Source organism: Vombatus ursinus, unplaced genomic scaffold (genome assembly GCF_900497805.2).
Source record: "Vombatus ursinus unplaced genomic scaffold, bare-nosed wombat genome assembly UNPS02014460.1, whole genome shotgun sequence".
NCBI lineage: Eukaryota > Metazoa > Chordata > Mammalia > Diprotodontia > Vombatidae > Vombatus > Vombatus ursinus.
In genome coordinates, this window is record NW_020954238.1 from 385,801 (window position 1) to 408,087 (window position 22,287).

Consider the following 22,287-nt stretch of genomic DNA (forward strand, 5'->3'; position numbering starts at 1 on the left):
GTCTATTTGTTGAAATAATGTTAAGAAATAGAATAGACTCACTGAATTTAGTAATTAAGTGAGGAAGCTCTGTATGTCACCCCTTCCCCACCATATACATGTTTGTGAGCACACACAAAAATACATCCACATCCAGATACAAAGAAGGCATACACAGACTGCAATATCTACTCCAACTCAGCAGCTTTTGAAGAAATAAGCCTTTCCTGATATCACCCTGCTCTTCATCATGGCTGCCCTTTGCTTTCATGTAAAGGAATCAATCGATTGAATTCTGGACATTTTTCTATCAGGAAGTACAGTATCTGTTTCTAGTTGCCCAACAGGCATGGTACAGAGCTGGGGAATCAGGTACAGAATACCTGTATTTTGAGCTACGAAGCTGGGGATCAGAGGTCTGGTGTGAGGAATGGAGTGCCTGGCATCAGTGTCAGAGGTAGCATGACTAGAAGATGGCATACTAGCTGACACCAAGGACACCCTCGGGTGCTGTTCCACTCTGACATCACTTACTCTTTTTGCCCATCTTCCTTTTACATCTCTCCCCATATTTCCATACACAGCTGCAGAGCTGCCTCTAGCCTCCCACTTCTCTAATCTTTCAGAGCCCTTGCACATGTGTGATGTGTTACCACCCAATGTCTCCCTCAAGCAATCACAGACTCCTTATGTGGGAATGGTCTACCAAAGATGACCTCCTTCCTACATTGTAGGAGGGCCATGCCTACCCTGTTCTTCACAATATAACCTGATTTTTTGTTAAGATCCTCAGAGAAAGAGGCTCCACAGTTTCTATTAGTCACTTCTCCACATCTGGGAATTTGTCCTTTTGTCTAATTTTAATTTCAGGGAAGGCAGCATCACATGATGGAGAGAGTTGATTTGAAATAATTACAAAGCATATAAAAACCTAGGTTTTACTCACCCCTCTGAAAGTTATCACGTTTCTGCGAACCTCAGTTCTCTCAGTTGGGTACAAATATTGGGATTTTCAATATCAAAGGGTCTTGAGAAAAAAATGCTCTGCATAAGGAAAAATACTATAAAAATGTGAACTGCTATTAGTAATTATCTGTTGAAATATGTCTTAACATCTAGTCCTCAATGGAAATTGGCAATGACATTTTATAGATTGTCCCCATACTTGCTTGGCATAGAGCATGCAGCAATGAACTTGGAGTAAGAATGGCCTGACTTTTAATTCTAGCTCAGAGAGTTACTGGTTATGAGAACCTGGAAAGCACATTATACTCCCTTGGCCTCAGTTTCCTCATCTGTAAAATGTGCAAGTTGGACCTGATGATCTCAAAGTGTCCTTCCAACTCGAAAAGTGTGATGCCAGTGATCCAAGTTTTGATGCCCCTCTCACCTTTACAAGTGAACTACAGAGTAGTATGCTGCTACTGCTCAGCTGGTCCTGATGCAACTCCTGAAGACAGCTGCTACAGGGAAAGGCAGATCTGACATCCTATATGTGTTCTCTGGTCCCGTCAGGTGTGCTCCCATCTCCTCCTGCAGTGATTGTGCTGCCCAAGTCCTCAGAGACCGCCTCTACAAGCATCTGCCATGTCTGCCCCAAACACTTCCCCTGAGCTCATTTACTTGTACATCCCTGGCCCTCAACATAGAAACATGCCACCATCCATATATTGTCTTCTCTCTGGAGATGATTGTTGACTTGCACTTTCACTCAGAACAGACCAAGAGGGAATATACTGACACTCCGTCACTGAACAATGCATTGAGAAGCGAATTTCTGAGCTGGCCATAGCTTTTAGACACTATCTACTCCAACCCCTTCACTTTAAAATTATAAGAGTAATTTCCAGATATCAGAAGGGACTTGCTTAACTTGACATTGAAGGTCTTTGGTAGAATGAGGAGGGAAAGAGCTACATGTCTGTTAATGCGGGCGGTTTTACGAATGTAGAATTTGAAACTGAGGTGTACTTGGAGCCAGCTTCAAGTGGATGACAAGCGCTGATTCTTACATTTTCAGTGTGAATGGTTATGCCTTGGAAATCCACAAGTTGCTACAAATCAGGGCATAATTTGCCGTTTTGTTGATTGTCTGGAATTAAAGTGATCAAAATGCTATTAATTTAGATTAAAATAAAAATTGTGTCAAGCATACTTTTGGGGGAGAGTCAGTTGTTAGATATTTACTAGCACAGTCCTGACTGGAAGGCTCTTCTCTTTTCATTTCAGGAGAGGCAGTCTGACAAAAACATGAGAGGACCAGAAGTAGTGACGGGCAACTTGAATCCTGGCCCTGAGAGGACTTGCTCACCCATTGAAATTCCCTTCACTTCTCAGGGCACTCAACAATTCAATGGGCATATTGATATCACATTTGTAGTGCTCCCTGAGGTATTGTGAGAAGAAATGGAGTTCCTTCTACTGTCACTAGCCCTTGAGTTTACTATTCCTCCAAATCCATTGGGCTATGGAGACTCCCAGGATCTTCCAGACAATACAATATGATTTCCTTATGTTACGATTTGAAGGTCTAGTTAAAAATCAAGGAAGGCCCATGGTCAGTGCCAGAACCAGAACAGCTAAGAAGATAGCAAACACCACCCTGGACTGCATTCCAAGAATTCCTGAGGTTTCTCTACTCAAACATACTGACTCTTCCAACTCCCCCCTTTCCCACATCCATGCTCACAAATACATACACATAAACACACAAACAAACACACACAAACATATACCTTGGAGGTCAGACAGGGGAATCTACATCTTCATCCCTTTCTCCATAATCTCAGACAGGGCCTGATCCTCCTCTCACCTTGAGTGAAGGCTTTTGGTCCTTTGGTACCATATGGAGCCACCTACAATCTCATCTCTCCTGTCCTTTCTCCTCTGATCCCCAACATGTACATGATATAGAATCAACAACTATCTCTCTGTCTTTATAGCAATCATGGACTCTTGGGATCAGCAGGGGTTTCAAAATGCAACCTCCTCCCTGCACCACAGGAGAAGTATGCCTACCTTCTCCTTGGCAAAGGAGGATTTACTCTCCTTCTAAGGAGATTACAGACTTCTGTGCTTTTATGATCTCTCACATTTATATCTGAGAGTCATTCCTTTTTTGTAATTAAAATCCCAAGGAAGGCAGGATGGCATGGTGAGGAGAGTGGACTTGAAATAACAACAACACTATGCCTTTAGTCCCATCTCTAGTTCTCACTGGATTCTTGCTCCCTTGACTCAACAGTAAAATGAGCATCCATACTTGGTCTGCCTCCATCAAAGGCCAGTTGAGAGAAAAATCTTCTGCATATTGGACAGTGCTTGGTAGGGCAGTGGTTACTGTGTCAGACTTGGAGTTAGGAAGCTTAGAATTAGAATACTGCTTGGGATGCTTCCTAGCTGTGTGACCCTGGGCAGGTACCTTAACCTCTCTCAGCCTCCGTTTCCTCAATCTTAAAATGAGGGTGATAGCACCTGTCTCATAGGGTTTTTGTGAGTTCCAAATAGAATCATCTAGGCATAGGACTTGGCCAGTCTTGGAATACTTTATCTGTGTTGGCTCATTATATCATTGTAAGATTATTTAGCTGTTGGAGCATCTCCCATGGTTGAATCTTCAATGAATATATAGAATTACTTTCCACAGACTCTCTTACATGATCCCTTGGGGATAGTATATGTGGAGTCAGAAGCCCTGGTTTTGAATCCAGGCTCTGGCCCTTACTACTCATGTGACTTTGGGTAAGTCCTTTAATTGGCTAGGTTTTATCAGGGAGAAATCACAAGAAAGAAGAAAGGAGAGACACAGAGAAAGAGAGGGAGAGAGAGAGAGAGAGACAGAGACAGAGAGAGAGAGAGCAAACAATATTCTTCAATCTACATTCAGACTTCATGGCTCTTTCTCTGAAAGTGAATAGAATTTTCCAGCATGAATCTTTTGGGAGTATCTTATTTCCTTGCATTGCTGAGAAGAGCCAAGTCTATCAAAGTCTCTCATCACACAATGTTGCTGTTACTGCATACAATGTTTTCATGTTTCTCCTAAATTCACTCAGCATCAGTTCATGAAAGTCTTCCCAGGTTTTCCTGAAGTCCACCTGCTCATCATTTCTTATCGAACAATAGTATTCTGTTACATTCTTATACTACAACTTCTTCAGCCATTCTCCAATTAAGGGGCATCCCCTCAATTTCCAATTCTTGGCTGCCACAAAAAGAGCTGCTATAAATAATTTTGCAAATTTGTGTCCTTCTGCCTTTTTTATGATCTCTTTCAGACATAGACCTAGAAGTGGTATTGCTGGATCAAAAGGTATGCTCAATTTTATAACTCTTTGAGCATAGTTGTAAATTGCTGTTCAGAATGATTGGATCAGTTCACAACTCCACCAATGATTCATTAGTGTTCCAATTTTCCCACATGTTCTCCAGCGTTTATAGTTTTGTTTTGTCATGGTGTGATGTGGTACCTCAGAGTTATTTTGATTTGCATTTCTCTTATCAATAGTGATTTAAAACATTTTTTCATATGAGTAAGATAGCTTTGATTTCTTCCTCTGAAAACTGCCTGTTCATATCCTTTGGCCATTTATCAATTGAAGAATGACTTGCATTCTTATTAATTTGACTCAGTTCTCTATATATTTTAGAAATGAGGCCTTTATCTGAGGCACTGATTGTAAAAATTCTTTCCCAGTTTTCTGCTTCCCTCCTCATCTTAGTTGCATTGGCTTTGTTTGTGCAAAAACTTTTCAATTTAATAAAATCACAATTATCCATTTTGCATTTCCTAATGTATTATATCTTTTGTTTGGTCATAAATTCTTCCATTCTCCATAAATCTGACAGGTAGACTATTCCTTGCTCTCCCAATTTGCTAATAGTATTAGCTTTTATATCTAAATTCTGTACCCATTTTCATTTTATTTTGGTATATGGTATAAGATGTTGTTCTATGCCTAGTTTATGCCATACTATTTTCCTGTTTTCCCAGCAGTTTTTGTCACATAGTGAGTTCTTATCCCAGAACCTGGAGTCTCTGGGTTTATCAAACAGTACATTACTACAGTCATTGACTACTTTGTCTTGTGTATCTAAACTATTCCACTGATTCACCACTCTATTTTTTGACCAGTACCAAGTAGTTTTAATGATTGCTGCTTTATAATACAATTTAAGATCTGGTATAGTTAGGCCACTTTCCCTAGTATTTCTTTTCATTAATTCCCTACTGTGAATCTTTTGTTCTTCCAGAGGAACTTTGTTATTACTTTTTCTAGCTTTAGAAAATATTTTTTTGGTAGTTTGATTGGTTTGGCACTGAATAAGTAAATTAATTTAGGTAGAATTATCATTTTTATTATATTAGCTCCACCTCCCCATGAGCAACTGATGTTTTTCCATTATTTAGATCTGACTTTATCTGTGTGAAAAGTGTTTTGTAATTGCGTTCATACAGTTCCTGGATTTGTTTTGTCAGGTAGACTCCCAAATATTTTATAATACATACAGTAATTTTGAATGGAATTTCTCTTTCTATCTCTTGTGGTTGGGCTTTGTTAGAGATATATAGAAATGCCAATCACTTTTGTGTGTTTATTTTATATCCTTCAAATTTTCTAAAGTTGTTTATTATTTCAAGTAGTTTTTTAGTTGATTCTGTAGGATTCTCTAAGTATATCATCGTATCGTCTGCAAAGAGTGATAGCTTAGTTTCTTCTTTGAGTATTCTAATTACTCCAATTTCTTTTTCTTTTCTTATTGCTAAAGCTAACATTTCTAGTACCATATTGAATAACAGTGGTCATAATGGACATCTTTGTTTCACCCTCAATCTTACTAGAAATGCTTCTAGTTTATCCCCATTGCATATTATGCTTGCTGAAGGTTTTAGGTAGATGTTACTTATCATTTTAAGGAAGACTCAATTTATTCCCATGCTTTTTAGTGTTTTTAATAGGCATAGATGTTGTATTTTGTGAAAAGCTTTTTATGCATCTGTTGAGATAATTATGGTTTCTGTTAGTTATGTTGTTGATATGGTCAATTATGCTGATAGTTTTCCTAATATTGTACCAGTTTTGCATTCCTGGTATAAATCCTCCCTAGTCGTAGTGTATTATTCTCATGATAAATTGCTGTAATCTTTTTGCTACTATTTTATTTAAAATTTTTGCATCTATATTCATTAGGGAAATTGGCCTAGAGTTTTATTTCTCTGTTTTGGCTTTTTTTCTGATTTAGGTATCAGTTCCATATTTGCATCATAAAAAAGAATTTGGTAGGACTATTTCTTTTCCTATTTTCCTATTTTCCTAAAGAGTCTATATAGTATTGCCATTAATTGTTCTATAAATGTTTGAAAGAATTAACTTTTAAATCTATCTTCCTGTGGAAAATTTTTCCTAGCGAGGTCATTGATGGTGCGTTCAATTTCTTTTTCTGAAGTGGGGCTATTTAAGTATTTTATTTTCTCTTTTAATCTGTTCAATTTATATTTTTGTCACCCATGAACTGCTGTAGCTCCCTGTCATTTCTAGGAACAAATGTAAAAAAATGTAAAAAAAAACCAAGCCTCTTATAACCTTTCCCCCATAGTTTTCAATCTTCTCTAGATTGTAAGTTCCTTGAGGGCAGAAATATCTTGCTTCTTTTTGTATCCCCAGCAGGTAGACTAGTTTCGGGGGCAAAGCAGGTATCTAATAAATGCCTTCGAATTGAATTGAATTTGTATACATCACTTCTCCCCAATGTACTGTGTGATCCAGTGATATTGACTTCCATCACTCTTCCTCAAACTGGATACTCTACATGCCAGCTCTGGGCACTTGCACTGTCCTCCATATCTGGAAGACTCTCTATTCTCTGCTTCTTGGTTTCCTTGGATGTCTTTAAGTCCTGATAATCATTTAAGATCACTAAGGACGGGATACCTGACACCAGACACTCTCTTGAATAGTAGGACTTTTCTTATCTTGGTATCCTATGGACATATGTTACATAGGGAAACCTAGATATCCTGGATCTATAATTTCAATGGACACTTTGATATTCTTCTATTTTATTGTAGCTATAACCTATTCCACTAAGAAGCTTCCTTTCCCATGCCATACGTTAAAAAACATAGGGAAGCCGTATTTTTTTTTTTTTTAGTAACACAGACATCCTGAGTCAGCATTTAAGTGTCCTTCTAAGATTGCTTGATTCCGTCAGCGTGTCACTGACTTAAGGGAATAAACTATGAATTTACTTATCACCTAGCTTGTTGCCTCTTTAATCAACTTTCAGGTCCACAGTCCCAAATGAAATCTCAGCTTCTACAGGAAACCTTCCCTATTCTTGAATTCTAATACCTTCCCCCGGTTGATTATTTCTTATGTATTCTGTCTATATATTGTTTGTACATAGTCATTTTCATGGTATCTCCTCCATTAGATTGTAAGCTCCTAATGATCAGGACTCTCTTTTACCCTCTTTTGTATTCCCAGCACTTAGCAAGGTCCTTGGTACAATGTAGGTGCTCAATGACTGTTTATTGATTGATTGGTTTATAATTGCATAGATCATGGTTCTTAAGTTTTTCAAAGTTGTTATTCTTTACAACTTTCTAATCATTGTATAAATTATTCTGGTTAGACTCACTTCTCTCTAGTTCAGTTCATGCAAATATTATATTTTCACATTTCTCTGCAACCGCTCCTTTCATTAATTTTATCACAAAATACTATTGTTACATTCTTATGCCTTAATATAGATGACAGGTCTGAGGTAGACACACACAAATATGTGTGTGTGTGTATGGATATATATATATATATATGTATATATACACATATATACATATATATATACATATATACATATATATGTATACACATATATAGATAGATAGAGAGAAAGAGAGAGACAGAGAGAGAGAGAGATAGTCAGGTAGAAAGATATTCCAGGCCCCCTAAACTACTTGGCCTAAAGAAACACCTAAGTTACTGCCACTACAATTGATTAATAGCATAAAAACTATCAAGTGGATGTAATTTATTATTTTTACTGTGTAAGTGGTGAAATGGAACTTCCAGAGTTACCTACATCCATCAGCCATACATCCATGACTGCTAACTTCTCAATTCTGGAAACATTGTCTCATTTTGCAGTCTTCTTGGAATGGTCACCAGAGATCTTATGTTTCCAGCACACACACACACACACACACACACACACACACACACACACACACACATAGAGAAAGAGGAGAAAGAGAAGTGAATTAGATATGACAAGCAATGAGATTTCTGTAGTTTATTTTGTAAATATTTTATAAATTGGGTTGGCAACTCAGAGTTTATTGATTTATTAATGAAAAATATTAAGTGATTTGTGAGGAAATATTATATATTTATTAGTCACCTTAGAACTAGAGATGATAACGAGTAATAAAACAAACCAGTAGAAGGAAGGGGAGTGTTCATAAGGGGTACTGACAAAATGCTCAGTTGTGCTGGTAAATGATATTCACACAATTCCTATGATCTATCAGCTTTGTAACCCTGTCAGTAAAGACAATAAGGCAATGCTGGCCTAACTTATTATTTTTTCTTTTAGTGAGGCAATTGGGGTTAAGTGACTTGCCTAAGGTCACACAGCTAGTATATGTCAAGTGTTTGGTCTGAGGCCAGATTTGGACTCAGGTCCTCCTGACTTCAGGGCTAGGGATCTATCCACTGTGCCACCTAGCTGTCCCCTGGCCTAACTTATTATTGATGGACCCGTGCTGGTTCTTTGTGATCCTTCCTTCCTGTTCTAGATGTTCATTTAGTTATATATATATGTATATATATATATATATATATACATATATATAAAATATTATGTTATATGATATTAATTATATTATGTGATATTTATTATATTATATTAATTATATTAATTATATTAATTATATTATATTATATTATATTATATTATATTATATTATATTATATTATATTATATTATATTATATTATATTATATTATATTATATTATATTATAAAATTTCTCCTGAAGCTAATGTCAGGCTCATATATCTGTTGGTTATAAATTCTATTCTCTTCCATTGTTTTTTGAAAAATTGGCCAACAATTGAATTCCCTTCCTCCAATCCTCTGGTACTTGTCCAATTCACCACAATATTTGATGTGTCACTGGCATTTATTCAGCAATCACATCTGCCAGTTCTTTCTGTAGCTGGAGATATAGGTCATAGGAGAAGCACCAGAGCACAGTGGAAATACTGTCTGAAATACTCTCTCAATAATTTTCTAGATGTGTGACACTGATCAAATCACTTAGCCTCTTTGAGACTCCATTTTCTCCACTATAAATTGCAGAAAATAGTACCTCACACAGTTGTGATGAGAGATCAAAATAATGTAAGGAAAGCACTTCGTCACCATTAAAGAATCATATCAATATTTTGTTGTTATTGTTCTTTTATTCAGTCATGTCCTACTCTTGGTGACCCCATGGACTACAGAAGCCAGGCCCTTTTGTCCTCTGCCTCTTTAAGTCTGTCCAAGCTCATGTTCATTGCTTCCATGACTCTATTTATCCATCTCATCCTCTGCAACCACCTTTCTCTTTTGCTTTCAATTTTTCTGACATCAGGGTCTTTTCCAGTGAGTACCGCCTTCTGATTATGTGGCCAGAGTATTTGAGCTTCATCTTCAGTATTTGGCCTTCTAGTGAATAGCCTGAACTAATTTCTTTAAGCATTGACTGATTCCCTAGTACCACAGTTCAAAAGCATCAGTTCTGAAGTGCTCAGCTTTCCTTGTAGTCCAACTCTCATAGCCATGCATTGCTGTTGGAAAAGCCTCAGTTTTGATCACACAGATCTTTGTCCACTGGAGAAGGAAACAGCAAAGCACTCCAGTATATTTGCCAAGAAAACCACATGGATAGTATTAAATGATACCACTATTATTTTTTTCAATAAATACATTTTTTATTCAGGACAAAAACTCATATTTATTTATTCTCTTTATCTGACAGTCACATAACTAGCATTTCTAATAACCATTTGGCACAGCCTTCTATTCTTAGAATATTGTATGCAAATGAAAATTCATTACACTACTATTTATCTTTCTTAAGGCATGCTGTTGCTCAGCCGTTTCATTTTTTTCTGTCTTTGTAACCCCATTTGAGGTTTTAGTGGTTAATGTACTGGAGTGGTTTGCCATTTCTATCTCCTTGTTAAGGCATATAGTACTGTTATTCAAGGTAATTCAGTAAACTTCATATAGTTCTTTATTAGCTATCACAACAACCTTCCTGTAGCAGGATTTTAAAAATATTTATGTTCTTATTTCTACATGAAGCAGAAGCCATTATGCTTTGCAACTGACATTGCCTGGCAGTGCAGGGCTAGAAGCATCTGGCTTTTTATGTCTCTCTTAAGTCTTGTATTTGAAGATCTGATTTTCTGTTGAGGTCTGGTCTTTTTATCAGGAAGGTACGGAAGTCCCCTATTTCATTGAATATCCATCTCCTCCCCTGAAAGATCATGTTCATTTTCACTGGGTAGTTGACCCTTCATTGTAATCCAAGCTCCTTTCCCTCATGGAATATCATATTCCATACCCTATAGTCTTTTAATGTAGAAGCTGCAAGTTTCTGTGTAATCCTGACTGTGGTTCCATGATATTTGAATTGTTTCTTTCTAATTGCTTGCAATATTTTCTCTTTGACCTGGTATTTTTGGAATTTGGCTACTATAATCCTCTGTATTTTCAATTTGGGATCTCTTTCAGGAGGTGATTGGTGGATTCTTTCTATGGCTATTTTACTCTCTGGTTCTAGGCCCTCAGGGCAGTTTTCCTTTATTATTTCCTGAAAGATACTGTCCAGGCTCTTTTTTTCTCATGATTTTCAGGTAGACCAATAATTTTTAAACTGTCTCTCCTGGATCGATTTTCCAGGTCAGTTGTTTTACCAATGAGGTATTTTACATTTTCATCTAATTTTTGTTCTTTTGTTTTTGTTTGCCTGATTCTTGCTCTCTCATAGAGTCATTAGCTTCCGTTTGCCCAATTCTAATTTTTAACAAATTGTTTTCTTCTATTAGATTTTGTATCTCCTTCCCCATTTGGCCAATCGTATTTTTTAGGGACTTGTTTTCTTCAGTGTACTTTTTCCTCCAGTTGGCCAATTGTATTTTTGAGGGATTTGTTTTCCACAGTTAATTTTTGTCCTTACTTTTCCAAGCTATTGACTCTCTCTTGCATATCTTTCATTTCTTTTTCCATTTTTTCTTCTACCTCTCTCATTTGACTTTTAAAATCCTTCTTGAGCTCTTCTAAGAAGGCTTTTTGGGCTTCAGACCAGTTCATATTACCTTTTGAGTTTCCAGATGTGAGTCTGTTGACAATGTTGTCCTCTTCAGAATTTCTGCCTTAATCTTCACTCTTCCCATAATAAGAATCTATCTTATGTTTGTTTTTGTTCATGGTGTTTTCTTATTTCCTGGCCTTTAAAGAGATTGAGCTCTCCTGCTAAGGAGCAGAGGGCACTGACCCAAGTTTCTTGTGTTGGGAGCCTAGGGTCTGGTCACTGACTGTGTGCTGGGGGCTCCAAGGCTGGCAGTTGGAGGCTGTAGGATTCTAGCAGCTTACCTGGTGTTGGGCTGAAATTGGCAACACTGGAATTCTAGGGGCAGGATTGGGTAGTGTGGCTCCTGGAGATTTCCTATTCATCTGGGCCTTTCCTTCCTTTCACTTTCTTCAACTCCTTTCAGATGGATGCTGTAGGGTGTTTATCAGCCTGGGACCCCTTGGAGCGCTGCTTCCTTTAGTTTTGGTGAGGCACTGGGACACCTGGTTGCTGTAGAATGTTGAGGCACCTGGTGGTTTTCCAAGCTGGTTTCTACCAGTTCCCCAGCCCTCAGTGAGGCACTTGGGGGTCCAAATGTTGGTGTTTGCCTGCTCCACCACCTGGGCTTCTGGATCTCCTCCTGGTATGCTGAGTGGGGCTTTCCACTAGCTTGCTGCGACACCTTCTGCTCTGTACTGCTCCACTTCCCCCAGGATAAGAGGGGCCTTTCTCATTAATCCCTCAAGCTACCTGGGCTATTGGACTGCTGCACCCCATTTTTCTTCTGGTCCAGCTGTTCCAGGGTTTTTCCTGGGGTGATATTTTCTGGGCTTTCAGAGGTTAATAAGGGAGAGTTAGAGTGACTCACCTCTTACCCTGCCATCTTGGCTCCCCAAATGATATTATTATTATTACCTATGATTATCTAAGTTAGTTTAATTGAATTCATGAAGAGTTATCTCTTACTATGCTATCTCCTTTATAACTCTGACTATAAAAGCCTAGGATTCATTTTTCTTATGTTCTTTCCAGCACTAAAGTCATCATCCTTGGTAAAAAAAAAATAAATAAACTGAGCAGTTCTCACTTCTCTCCCTTGTCAGTGATTATCATGTGAAACATGCTGAGCACTGGTCTTTCCCTTTCTTTGATCTCGCTCTTCCACCCATAGAACTCAAAGAAAACTCTCTTAATTGCTTTCCTTACCAGCTTCAGCTTATTGTTGTCTTTAGAAACAATAAATTTAGTGTCTTATCTTACAGGCATCCCACTAAGTACCTTGGAGAGTGTCTTTCAATAAATATCACTGGGATAAGGAAACTCTGATTATAGAAGCTTCTATTTCATTGTCAATTTTTAACAAAACTGCAAAGTCAGCCAAAATGACTTTTATGGTCTGCATCCTCCTCATGCTGCACTGTTTTTCCACACTTGGTGCCCCTCTGATACCAACTTCTCAGGCTACTGGACTCTTAAGATCCATCCTTCTTACCCCTTATTAAAACCTGCTTTCAAGGGAGCACCTCTAAGACTTTAGCGAAAAAGCATACATGACTATTAGTTGAAATGTCACTCTGAGGGTTATTTCAGCATTTCTCCAAGAAATTATGAGAAGGTAGAGAATGTATTCCACTGGAGGAATCAGTGTACACATTGGATTTTCTAGAATGTATTGTTCTGAGTGATACTGAAATGCAAAGTAATTAAAAAATATTAACAAAGTGACAAGTTTCGAGGAGCTGCAGGGGGTGGATGAGACATTGGGCCCTCTTGGGCAGCAACCTGACCCATCTTGGCCCTCAGTCTTTGGGTCTTCAGGGTCCTGGTTCTCTTCCTCCACTCACCATGGGTGGGTCCCTTGAGACCTCAACTCCTATCCCCACGGGCCTCCATGGCCTGCATGGTGGGTGAATCCTACAGACTAGCAGGCCTTGCAGCAACTATAGAGGTCATTTCCATGCTTTGTCTCTGTCATGACATTGGGAAAAAAGTCAGCCTGGACCCTGTGTCTCTGACAGCCTGTCAGCGACACTGTCAAGGCCTATGTCCTATTATCCTCAGGCATCCTCAGACCTTGCAATGCTTGTGGTCCAAGATTGCTGAACTTCAGAGGAACCCATACAGATGAGGACATCAACCTCTTCACCCCAGAAGACTCCTTCCCCAGCTTTTTCCCTACAGTACCAGCCTGTACAATGGATCTGGGAGAAGCTTCTGGGACTTGATCTGCTTCCTATCCGTCCACTCTCTGGCAGACAACTCTGCCTCAGAAATTCTGAGGTCACTTGGCCACCACTAGTTGCAGTGGTCAGGCCTTAAAAAAGATTTCCTTGCCACCTTCAGCCTTTAACCCAATAACAAAAGCAGGCAGTAGGGGGAAGACCAGGCCTTCATGTTACAACTAAACCTGGGAGAAACTCCAGAGGAAAAACTCCTCCCCCTATAATAAAACTTGGGTTTTACAAGGACTGTAGGGATTCTTCAGCACTTGGGACTATATGGGCTACTTCTCTGATGTTATAGCAAGTTTGACTGCCTATTAACAAACCAAGGTAAAAGAGACTTTTTATTCAAGTTCCTAGTAGTGAGACAGAATAAAAATCTTCTACAAGTGGTGTATGGAAAAAAAAAAATTAACAAAGTGTCCTACATTCTAGAGGGAAGCATTGTGGTATAGCTGAAAGAGTACTGGATTTGGAGTCAGGAAGAACTAGGTTCAAATCCATCAAACTTTTATTAGCTATGTGAGTCTGAGAAAACAAGTTCACTTTACCACATCTCAGTTGTAAATCTCAGTTGTAAAATTAAGTAGAATCAACAAAATTAAGGCAGTAGACTCACTTGTTTCTGAGTACTTTCTAAGAGACCTTCTAAGTTTCTAATCCTATCTTCAGAGAATTAATCAGAGAATCCAACCAAATAAATGCAAGTGGTATATTTGAACTTAGCAAAGTAACTGTTGTTTGACTTAGCTGACCAAATTAGGAGGTGGTTTAAATACTCTGTCTTCACTATTCTGAGGAAATGACTTTACAATCCAGCCAGCCTGATTTGAAGTAGGCCACCCTGGTATCAAGACCTGCCCAAAATAGTCCTGGGTTCTAAATACTGCTATGAAGATGAGCTGTTCTGCCCTTAGGTTGAGCCAGACAAAGGAAAAATTGGCATTCCCACATCCCACCTGGAGTCATCAAGGACTTCCCCTTTTCCCCTCCTATAGTCCATGCCATGTGCCTGGGATGGAAATTCCCTTCTCTGCAGGTGGAAATTCTTCTCCTCCTTCAAGTCCTAACTCAACTATAAGCTCTGCCATGGGATCTTCCCTATCTACAGGATGACTGTGAACTGTTCTTCCTTATTTTCTTATGGCTTTGTGACAGCACCATGCATGAACAGCTCTTTTGCTCTGATCACATTCTACTTAGCTGGCTGCTTGTTGGGTCACCCATATTTAATTGTAAGCTCTTTGCAAGAAGCTTTCAACTTTTAAAATGATAGTAAACCTGATATCAATGAATCAATAACCATCTGTTAAATGACTCCTATGTACCAGGCACAGTGCTAAGTACTGGGTGTATAAAGAAAAGCAATGACAATCTAACCTCACTGAACTAATACAAACTAAGGACTGTGAGCACCTAGCCAGAGCTGCTTAGCATCAGGAGGTATGCTTTGTAGTGACATCCTTCTAGGCAAAATTTACTAGAATTAGGAGGAGAATGTCTTCCTGGTTTGCCAGAAAACAGGGACCTAGGGAATATTGTCTTGATTGTGTGGAGCTAAGGAAATCAGTTCTTCCAACTACTTTAGATACTGATGTTTTGAACTCTCAGTCCCCGAAGAAAGTCTAACAAGACTTGTTTTATGTCAACTCCTTATTTAAGTGTTTTGTTAATATTTGTTGTGAGTCTTTCATGTAAAGCATTTCTTATGTCAATTTTTAGTTTTTAGTTGAGTATTTATTTTTTCTCTCTCTCCCACTCCACCATGAAAAATTAAAAAGAAAATGAAAAACAAGTCTCTTTCTGCATTCCCTCCAGGGTGGATCTCACACTTCCTCTGCAGTGGCTGTTCTCCTGAGCTGTGCTTGGCCATTGCAGTGAGCCAAGTTCTTCAGTCTTTTAAAGTTGTTTTATTTGTTGTTACTGCATAATTTCTTTAGATTCTTTTCACTTTGCTCAATTTTTGTGTGTGTGTGTATGTATGTGTACATTTCCAATTTTAAGCAATTATATTCTAAGAGCTAGTAATATATTATATCTCAAGAAAACTCATGGCTGTAATATTAATATTATTAAGTATTCATAATAGAGTTAGTGCTTAAAGTATTAAATTTCCTAAATCAGAGACCCAGGACAAATTGTCATCTTACATTATTGGAATAATGGGAAGCTATTGTCCTCATCTAATCCAACTTTGTAAAGACAAATTGGAAAGTACAAGTCCTGTAACACTAAGGACATATGCCAGTGGCATTAAGATGAAAATGTGCTTGACTAATAATAGATACCATGCCATCACTTGCGAGTTAATCAATTTGTGGAAATCAACGTAGAAGACATTATGCTATTCCCTTTTTTCTTTTGTTGGCTTCAACTGGCTGAAAACCTGAGATTTGAAGCTTAAATTTCATTTGCAAAATGCTGAATTTTCACCAAAATTGCTTAAAATAATTTTAGTTAAGGAAAATTCATTCAAATTTTACAGTTGGGAAGAAATTGGCAGTGATTAATGGCATCTAAATTCTTAAATAAATATTTAATGAAGAGCAGGCAGAAATAGTAAACTTATAATAGTGGGGGTGGGGGAACTCATTTTACTCTTTCCAGACTTTGAGAAATTCAACCAAAAATAAAGAAAAAAGAACTTAAGGATTGTAGACCTGAAAGTTGGTTAAAGAGACAACAAGCTAGGTGATAAGTAAATTCTTATTGTTTATTCCCATACGTTAGTGACGTTACATGGAGCCAGAGCTTTAACTCTGACTGAATCAAGCAATTTTAGGAGGACATGTAAACCCTGACTCAGGATGTCTGTGTTACTCAGTTGATGATCTCCATATGTTTAACCAGAGTATGAGAAAGGAATTAAACAAGATAGGCATATGTCAGATCCAGGATGTTTGTGTTTCCTTTACCACCAAAATGAGAAAAATTCCCATTATTCAAGTTACTGTCGGGGTTAAAGGTGCCTTAGTGGTCAGAAACATTAGATTGCTCTAGATCAGCTTGAGCTGTTGACACAGGAAGGGGCATTCTCAGTTCACTCAGGAAGAAAAGATTAATTCAGGTTTTTGACCCTTATTGGGGGTCAATTGAGGTTAAATAATTATCAGGACCTAAATGAAATTTTAGAAAATGAGATATGATAGATCTTTGGAGATATGTGAATGAGAATAGTAAGAAATATGCTTATTTCTCAGTCATTCATGGCACATTTACAAAAATTGCCCACATACCAGTGCATGAAAATGTTACAAACAAATATAAGAAAGCAGAATGTCAAACATATCATTTACAAACCACAATACAATAAAATATTCAAGAAAGGGTGACAAAAAGGTATTGAAAATTAATTGCAGACTAAATGATTTAATCCTAAAGAATGGGTAGACCAAAGAGCAAATGGTAGAAATAATAAGTAATTTCGTTAAATATAATGACACTGACGAGACAACATACCAACATTGTTAGGGCTGCAGCTAAGAAAGTCCTCGGGGGAAAATTCGTATCTCTTATACCAGGTAATTTAGCCAAATTTGCCTTCTCTCTGTTCCTCACACAGAATTCCATCTTCCATCACTCTGCCTTTACATTGCACATCCTTCATGTCTCAAATTTACTCTCTCTTTACATCTGTCTTATGGAGTCCTCTTTTTCCTGTAAGATGAACCTTGGGATCCATTTTCTCCATGATGCTTATTCTCATCTCCTCTTCCCCTCCCCCCAAAAGCTAGTGCTCTTAGTTCCAGATTATCTAGTGTTCCACTACCAGGCAGGTGTATACACACATACACACATATGTGTATATAGACATATGCATGTAAATTTGTATTATTAACTATCTACCGTGTATACTTTTACATGTACTGTCCATTGGAATATAAACATAGTAGGAGTAGATGTTATTTTATTCTTTGCAATTTCATGTTTAACACCTAGTATAGTTTTGGCACCTCGGAAGTACTTAATAAATATTTTTTGATTGATTGCATTCTTATCTCCATGGATATGGGTTGCCTTCATGTCACAATCACTTTTCTACTCTGCTTTCTAATTTCTCATATTTTATTCTCTTTCCTCCCAAACCCTGAATAGCCATGACCTTGATTCCCTTTTCTTGGGGAGTTATCAAAATCCATAGAAGCCTGTGGAAAGGGCTTCATGTAGATTGGAGTAATACATAATAAATCTGGAAAGATAGGTTGGAGTCAGTTTATGATATATTTTCAATCCTAAATGGAACTATTTTCATCCAAGAGGTAACAGGGAGCCTTGAAATTTATTGCCTAAGGGATTGACATGATCTGAATTTATGTTTAAAGAAAATCACTTTTACAACTGAATGGAGGATGGATTGGAGAAAGGATACACTAGCTGTTAGGAGACCATTTGTGAGGCTACTTCTATAAACAACTCATTAGGTAATGAGAACCTGAACTTGGGTAGTGGCCATATTAGTGACAAAAAAAAGAGAATGACATGAGAGCTGTGGACAAGATTTGGCAACTGATTGGATAAGGTTAGTGAAAGCAAGTGAGGTGTCAAGAATGCCTCATATGAATGGTGGTACCTTTAATAGGAATAGAGAAGTTAAGGAGAAATTTGGGATGATAGGGAAAAATCATGAGCACCACCATAGATAAGTTCAATTTGAAATAGCTTTGGGACATCCATTTGAAATCTCCAAAAGTTAATTGTTTCAGTTGGATTTGGGAATGGAAATTTGGTAGATATATGCATGTATATACATGGTATCTAAGTGTAAATATATACGTACATATATCTCTATATATGCATATGTTTCTATGTCTTTTGCATTAAGTTTGCATAAACACTTTATTTACTAATAGGTGAACATGTTGTAATCCCCAGAAGACTTTAAATTGGTTAAAGTTTGGACTACTTCACTTTTGTATTTGTATCCCCAGAAAGTTGCACAGTATCAGAAACATAGTAGGCACTGAATAAATATTGGTTAATTGATTGCCTCTAAGAGAAAGAATAAAGAACTCATTCAAATTTATAAGAATAAGAACCATTCCTTAATTGATAAATGATGAAAGCCATAACTAGGAAGAAAAAGGGAAAAGGGGAATTGTGAAATTGAAAATTGATACCCCATTTTATTCTGTACTACTGACATTAGTGTCTATGACATAAATTGTCTTCTATGTAAGAGGTTAACTTCTCTGTTTCTCTGGGCTGCAGCCCAGATTCATTGAGCCAAGGTGGTCATTAGCTGTTCCATATGGTCAAAAGTCTAGCATGAGACCATTCTGGTATAGGGGGTTGTCCAAAAGAGAATTTTTCCAGAGGATATTGATGAACTTTCTGTTTTCCTCATTGCCCTGGACTTTGGAAGCTCCCTTTTGCAAGTCAGCATGATTATGCCAAATATAAGCCCACCCTACATCTTCATTCCTCCTCTATTATGGACAAACAACAATCTTAGTTTAACATTACTGAATCTTATGTAACCCACTGTATAAAAGACTGCTTTCTCTGCTCTAAGGGGTCTGTGGTCACCAAGGAGCCATTGACCTCTATTGCTGGCAACTTCTAGCCTTGAAAATAGATTATGCCAAAAATTTTGTGTCAGTTTCTCTTTATCGTAGACTTTTATGATGACAGAATTTTTCTCAAGGGAAAAAAATCCAAGCTGTGAATAGATATATGAAAAATGTTCCAAGTCACCAATAATTAATGAAAGAAAAAGTAGAGCAAAGAAAATTCCATATATCATCTGTCATATTGGGAAAGTAGGAAAATGACAAAGTGTTGGTTGCATGGGTAAGAAGGTACATTAATGTGCTTTTGATGCAGCTCTGAAATTGTGCAGCACTTTAGAAGGAAATTTGGAACTATATTGCCAAAGTCATTAAGTGGTGCATACTCTTTGATTATAGGGCATATACCCACAAAAAGAACAAAGAAAAATGAAACATACTTACATATAAAATCATATGGGGCAGATCACTTTTGGGGTCAAAGAACTGGAAACTAACTAGGTTCCCATAAAATGGAGAACAATTGATGGTATACGATTGTAATAGAATATGATTGTACCACAACACATAGGAGACAGTTTCAGAGAAACTGGGGAAGACTTGTGTAAACTGATAAAGAGAAAAGTAAGCAAAACTAGCAGAACAATTTCTAAAACAATAATAACATTGCAAACAAGCAACTTGGAAACAATTAAGAATTCTGATTATCTCATGGACCAACCATGATTTGACAGTACTGGTGATAAAGAATCATAGCCACCTTCAAACAGAGTAGTGTGAACCAATTATACAGAATGTGACACAGTTTTGGAGATGGCCAGAGTTGGGGTTTGTTTTGATTAACCTTTCCAAATTGCTACAAGGGTTTGCACCTTTATTTGTCTGTTTTCAGAGGAACATAGCAGAGAGAGAGAGAGAGAGAGAGAGAGTAAATACATGTTAATTGAGAAAATAAAATTTAATTTAATAATAATGGTTACTTAGGAGTAACGGACAGGTTGCATCTTATCCGTCAAATAAAATAGTCTAGCCATGTGATTGGTAAGATTGTTTTTGGTTTATTTATGTGACTTTATGTCCCCAGCTACTCTTTTTGGGATAAGGATTTCCCAAAGAGTCTCTGGAGGGCCCCCAACACCTCCTTATTCCTCAGGCTATAGATGATGGGGTTAAGCATAGGAGTGAGGATGGTGTAGAAGACAGCCAAGTTCTTGTCCTCTTCTGGGGAACGCTGAGATCGGGGCCTCAGATATGTATACACAAATGGGGCATAATAGAAGGAGACCACAGTGAGGTGGGTAGAGCAGGTAGTGAAGGCTTTCTTCTTGCCCTGTGATGAGCGCATATGATGGACGGCATAGAGAACTCGACCATAGGAAGCCATGATGCCAAGGAAAGGGGTCAAAAGAAACAGGAAGGTGCTTAAGAATACTGTGTACTCATAGGCCCAGGTATCCATGCAGGCTAGAGGCACCATGGCTGGGATATCACAAAAGAAATGATTAATGATTTTGGACTTGCAGTAGGGCATAGAGAGTATATACACTGAATGACAAATGGCATTGATGGAAGAAGAGAGCCAGGACCCAGCAATCATCAGCAAGCAACTTCTTTTGTTCATGAGAACGGGATAATGGAGGGGGCGGCAAATGGCCACATAACGGTCATAGGCCATAGATGCCAGGAGCAACCCTTCACTGCCACCTGTGAGTAAAAAACAGAAACTCTGGAATCCACAACCCACCAAAGAAATGGAATTGTCCCCAGACAGGAAGTTGATAGCCATCTTGGGAATTGTAGTACAAATGTACATGAGGTCAGAGAGAGAGAGCTGACTGAGTAGAAAGTACATGGGGTTGTGGAGGTGGCGATCCATCCAGATGAGGTGAATCATAGTTGAGTTACCCAAGAATGCAATTAGGAAGGTGAGAATGACCAGGAAGAAGAGGAACAGGCCAATTTTTGTTGAGGGAAACAGCCCCAATAGGAAGAAACCAGTGGTGGTTTGATTCCATTCCACCATAGGAGGGTGTTTCTGGAAAGGTTTTCCTGTAGGATAAAATGGAGGAAATGGAAAGAAACTGCTGTGAAGCCAAACTCCCTTTTGTTTCTCCTAGAATCTCCCTATTCATATACATCAGCAATGATTGTATAGTCTGATGCTTTGATTTTCAGCAGCTAGGTTGTGAATTGGATAAGAACACTGGATTTGAAGCCAGGAAGATCTCACTTCAAATTTGGCCTCAGACACTTACTAGCTCTGTGACTCTGTGAAAGTCAGCCTCTTTGTCCCTCAGTTTTCTCACCTGTAAAATAGAAAGTAGAATAGGATCTGTTCCATAAGATTATTTCTGAGATAACATACGTGCAGTGCTTTGAAAACCTTAAAACACTGTGTAAATGTGTATTGTTGTTATTGTTGTTACTGTTATTGTTATAGCAGCTAGCTGGAAGAGTGGAGAAAATCCTGGGCCTCAGGTTAGGAAGATTGGAGTTTAAATGGGTAAAAAGAGCATGACTGCAATCTCACTAAAATTTCCATGTTTATAGCTATGATTCCTTTGAAGAGAAAATAAAAATAAACTAAAAAACATGTTATCTAAGAAAAAACTTCCTATTGAATAAGGATTACTAGCAAAACTGGCATTCAGTCAGGAAGCAAGTAGGATTAGATCAACATCTTACACCAAGACCACAGTAACCTGAAACAGACAGATGATTTAAGTATTGTTGTTTGTCCTTCATTCTTTAAGAAGATCATGACAACAGGAAGATGATGCCATAATGTACACGTGCATTTGATTTAAGTGAAAGGTGTGAAGTCACCAACCTCACTTTTTCCTCCAGAGCCATCTGGTTCAGTGGCCAGATATAGATCAGGACAACTGGACATGGCCCAGGATGCAGTGGGGGGACCTTGGCCTTTTCAAGCTAAAATATTTAACAGGTCTCAATTTGACTGAGGCAATGCCCACTCAGTGATTCAGGATTAATAAGAAATGAGGCAGAGAATGGTTTCTTTACCTAGCTAAAAAAATCCCTCTGGAAGAGGAAGGATTTCTGGCCAAAACAGATTAAAATTAAATAAAAAATTAGTAAATTACTATTTATGTAATAAATTATGTAAATATAATAATTATATTAATATAATAATATATTTATATAAATATAATAATATTATATATTGTATATAAATATATAATAAATTATATAAAAATTTATATCATAAA

The 22,287-nt window shown here is 37.7% G+C and overlaps 1 protein-coding gene across 1 annotated transcript; it reads right to left on the reverse strand.

Moving 5' to 3' along the window:
• Positions 1-20,141: 20,141 nt before the first annotated feature.
• LOC114042476 (olfactory receptor 2L3-like) lies at positions 20,142-21,080 on the reverse strand. Its single transcript, XM_027861161.1, has one exon. The coding sequence runs from the start codon at positions 21,078-21,080 to the stop codon at positions 20,142-20,144; it is 939 nt and encodes a 312-aa protein (XP_027716962.1).
• Positions 21,081-22,287: the final 1,207 nt, after the last annotated feature.

What these genes read in the sequence shown, in the direction of transcription:
- LOC114042476 (XM_027861161.1), bottom strand. Translation starts at nt 21,080, where the DNA reads ATGGTGGAATGGAATCAAACCACCACTGGTTTCTTCCTATTGGGGCTG.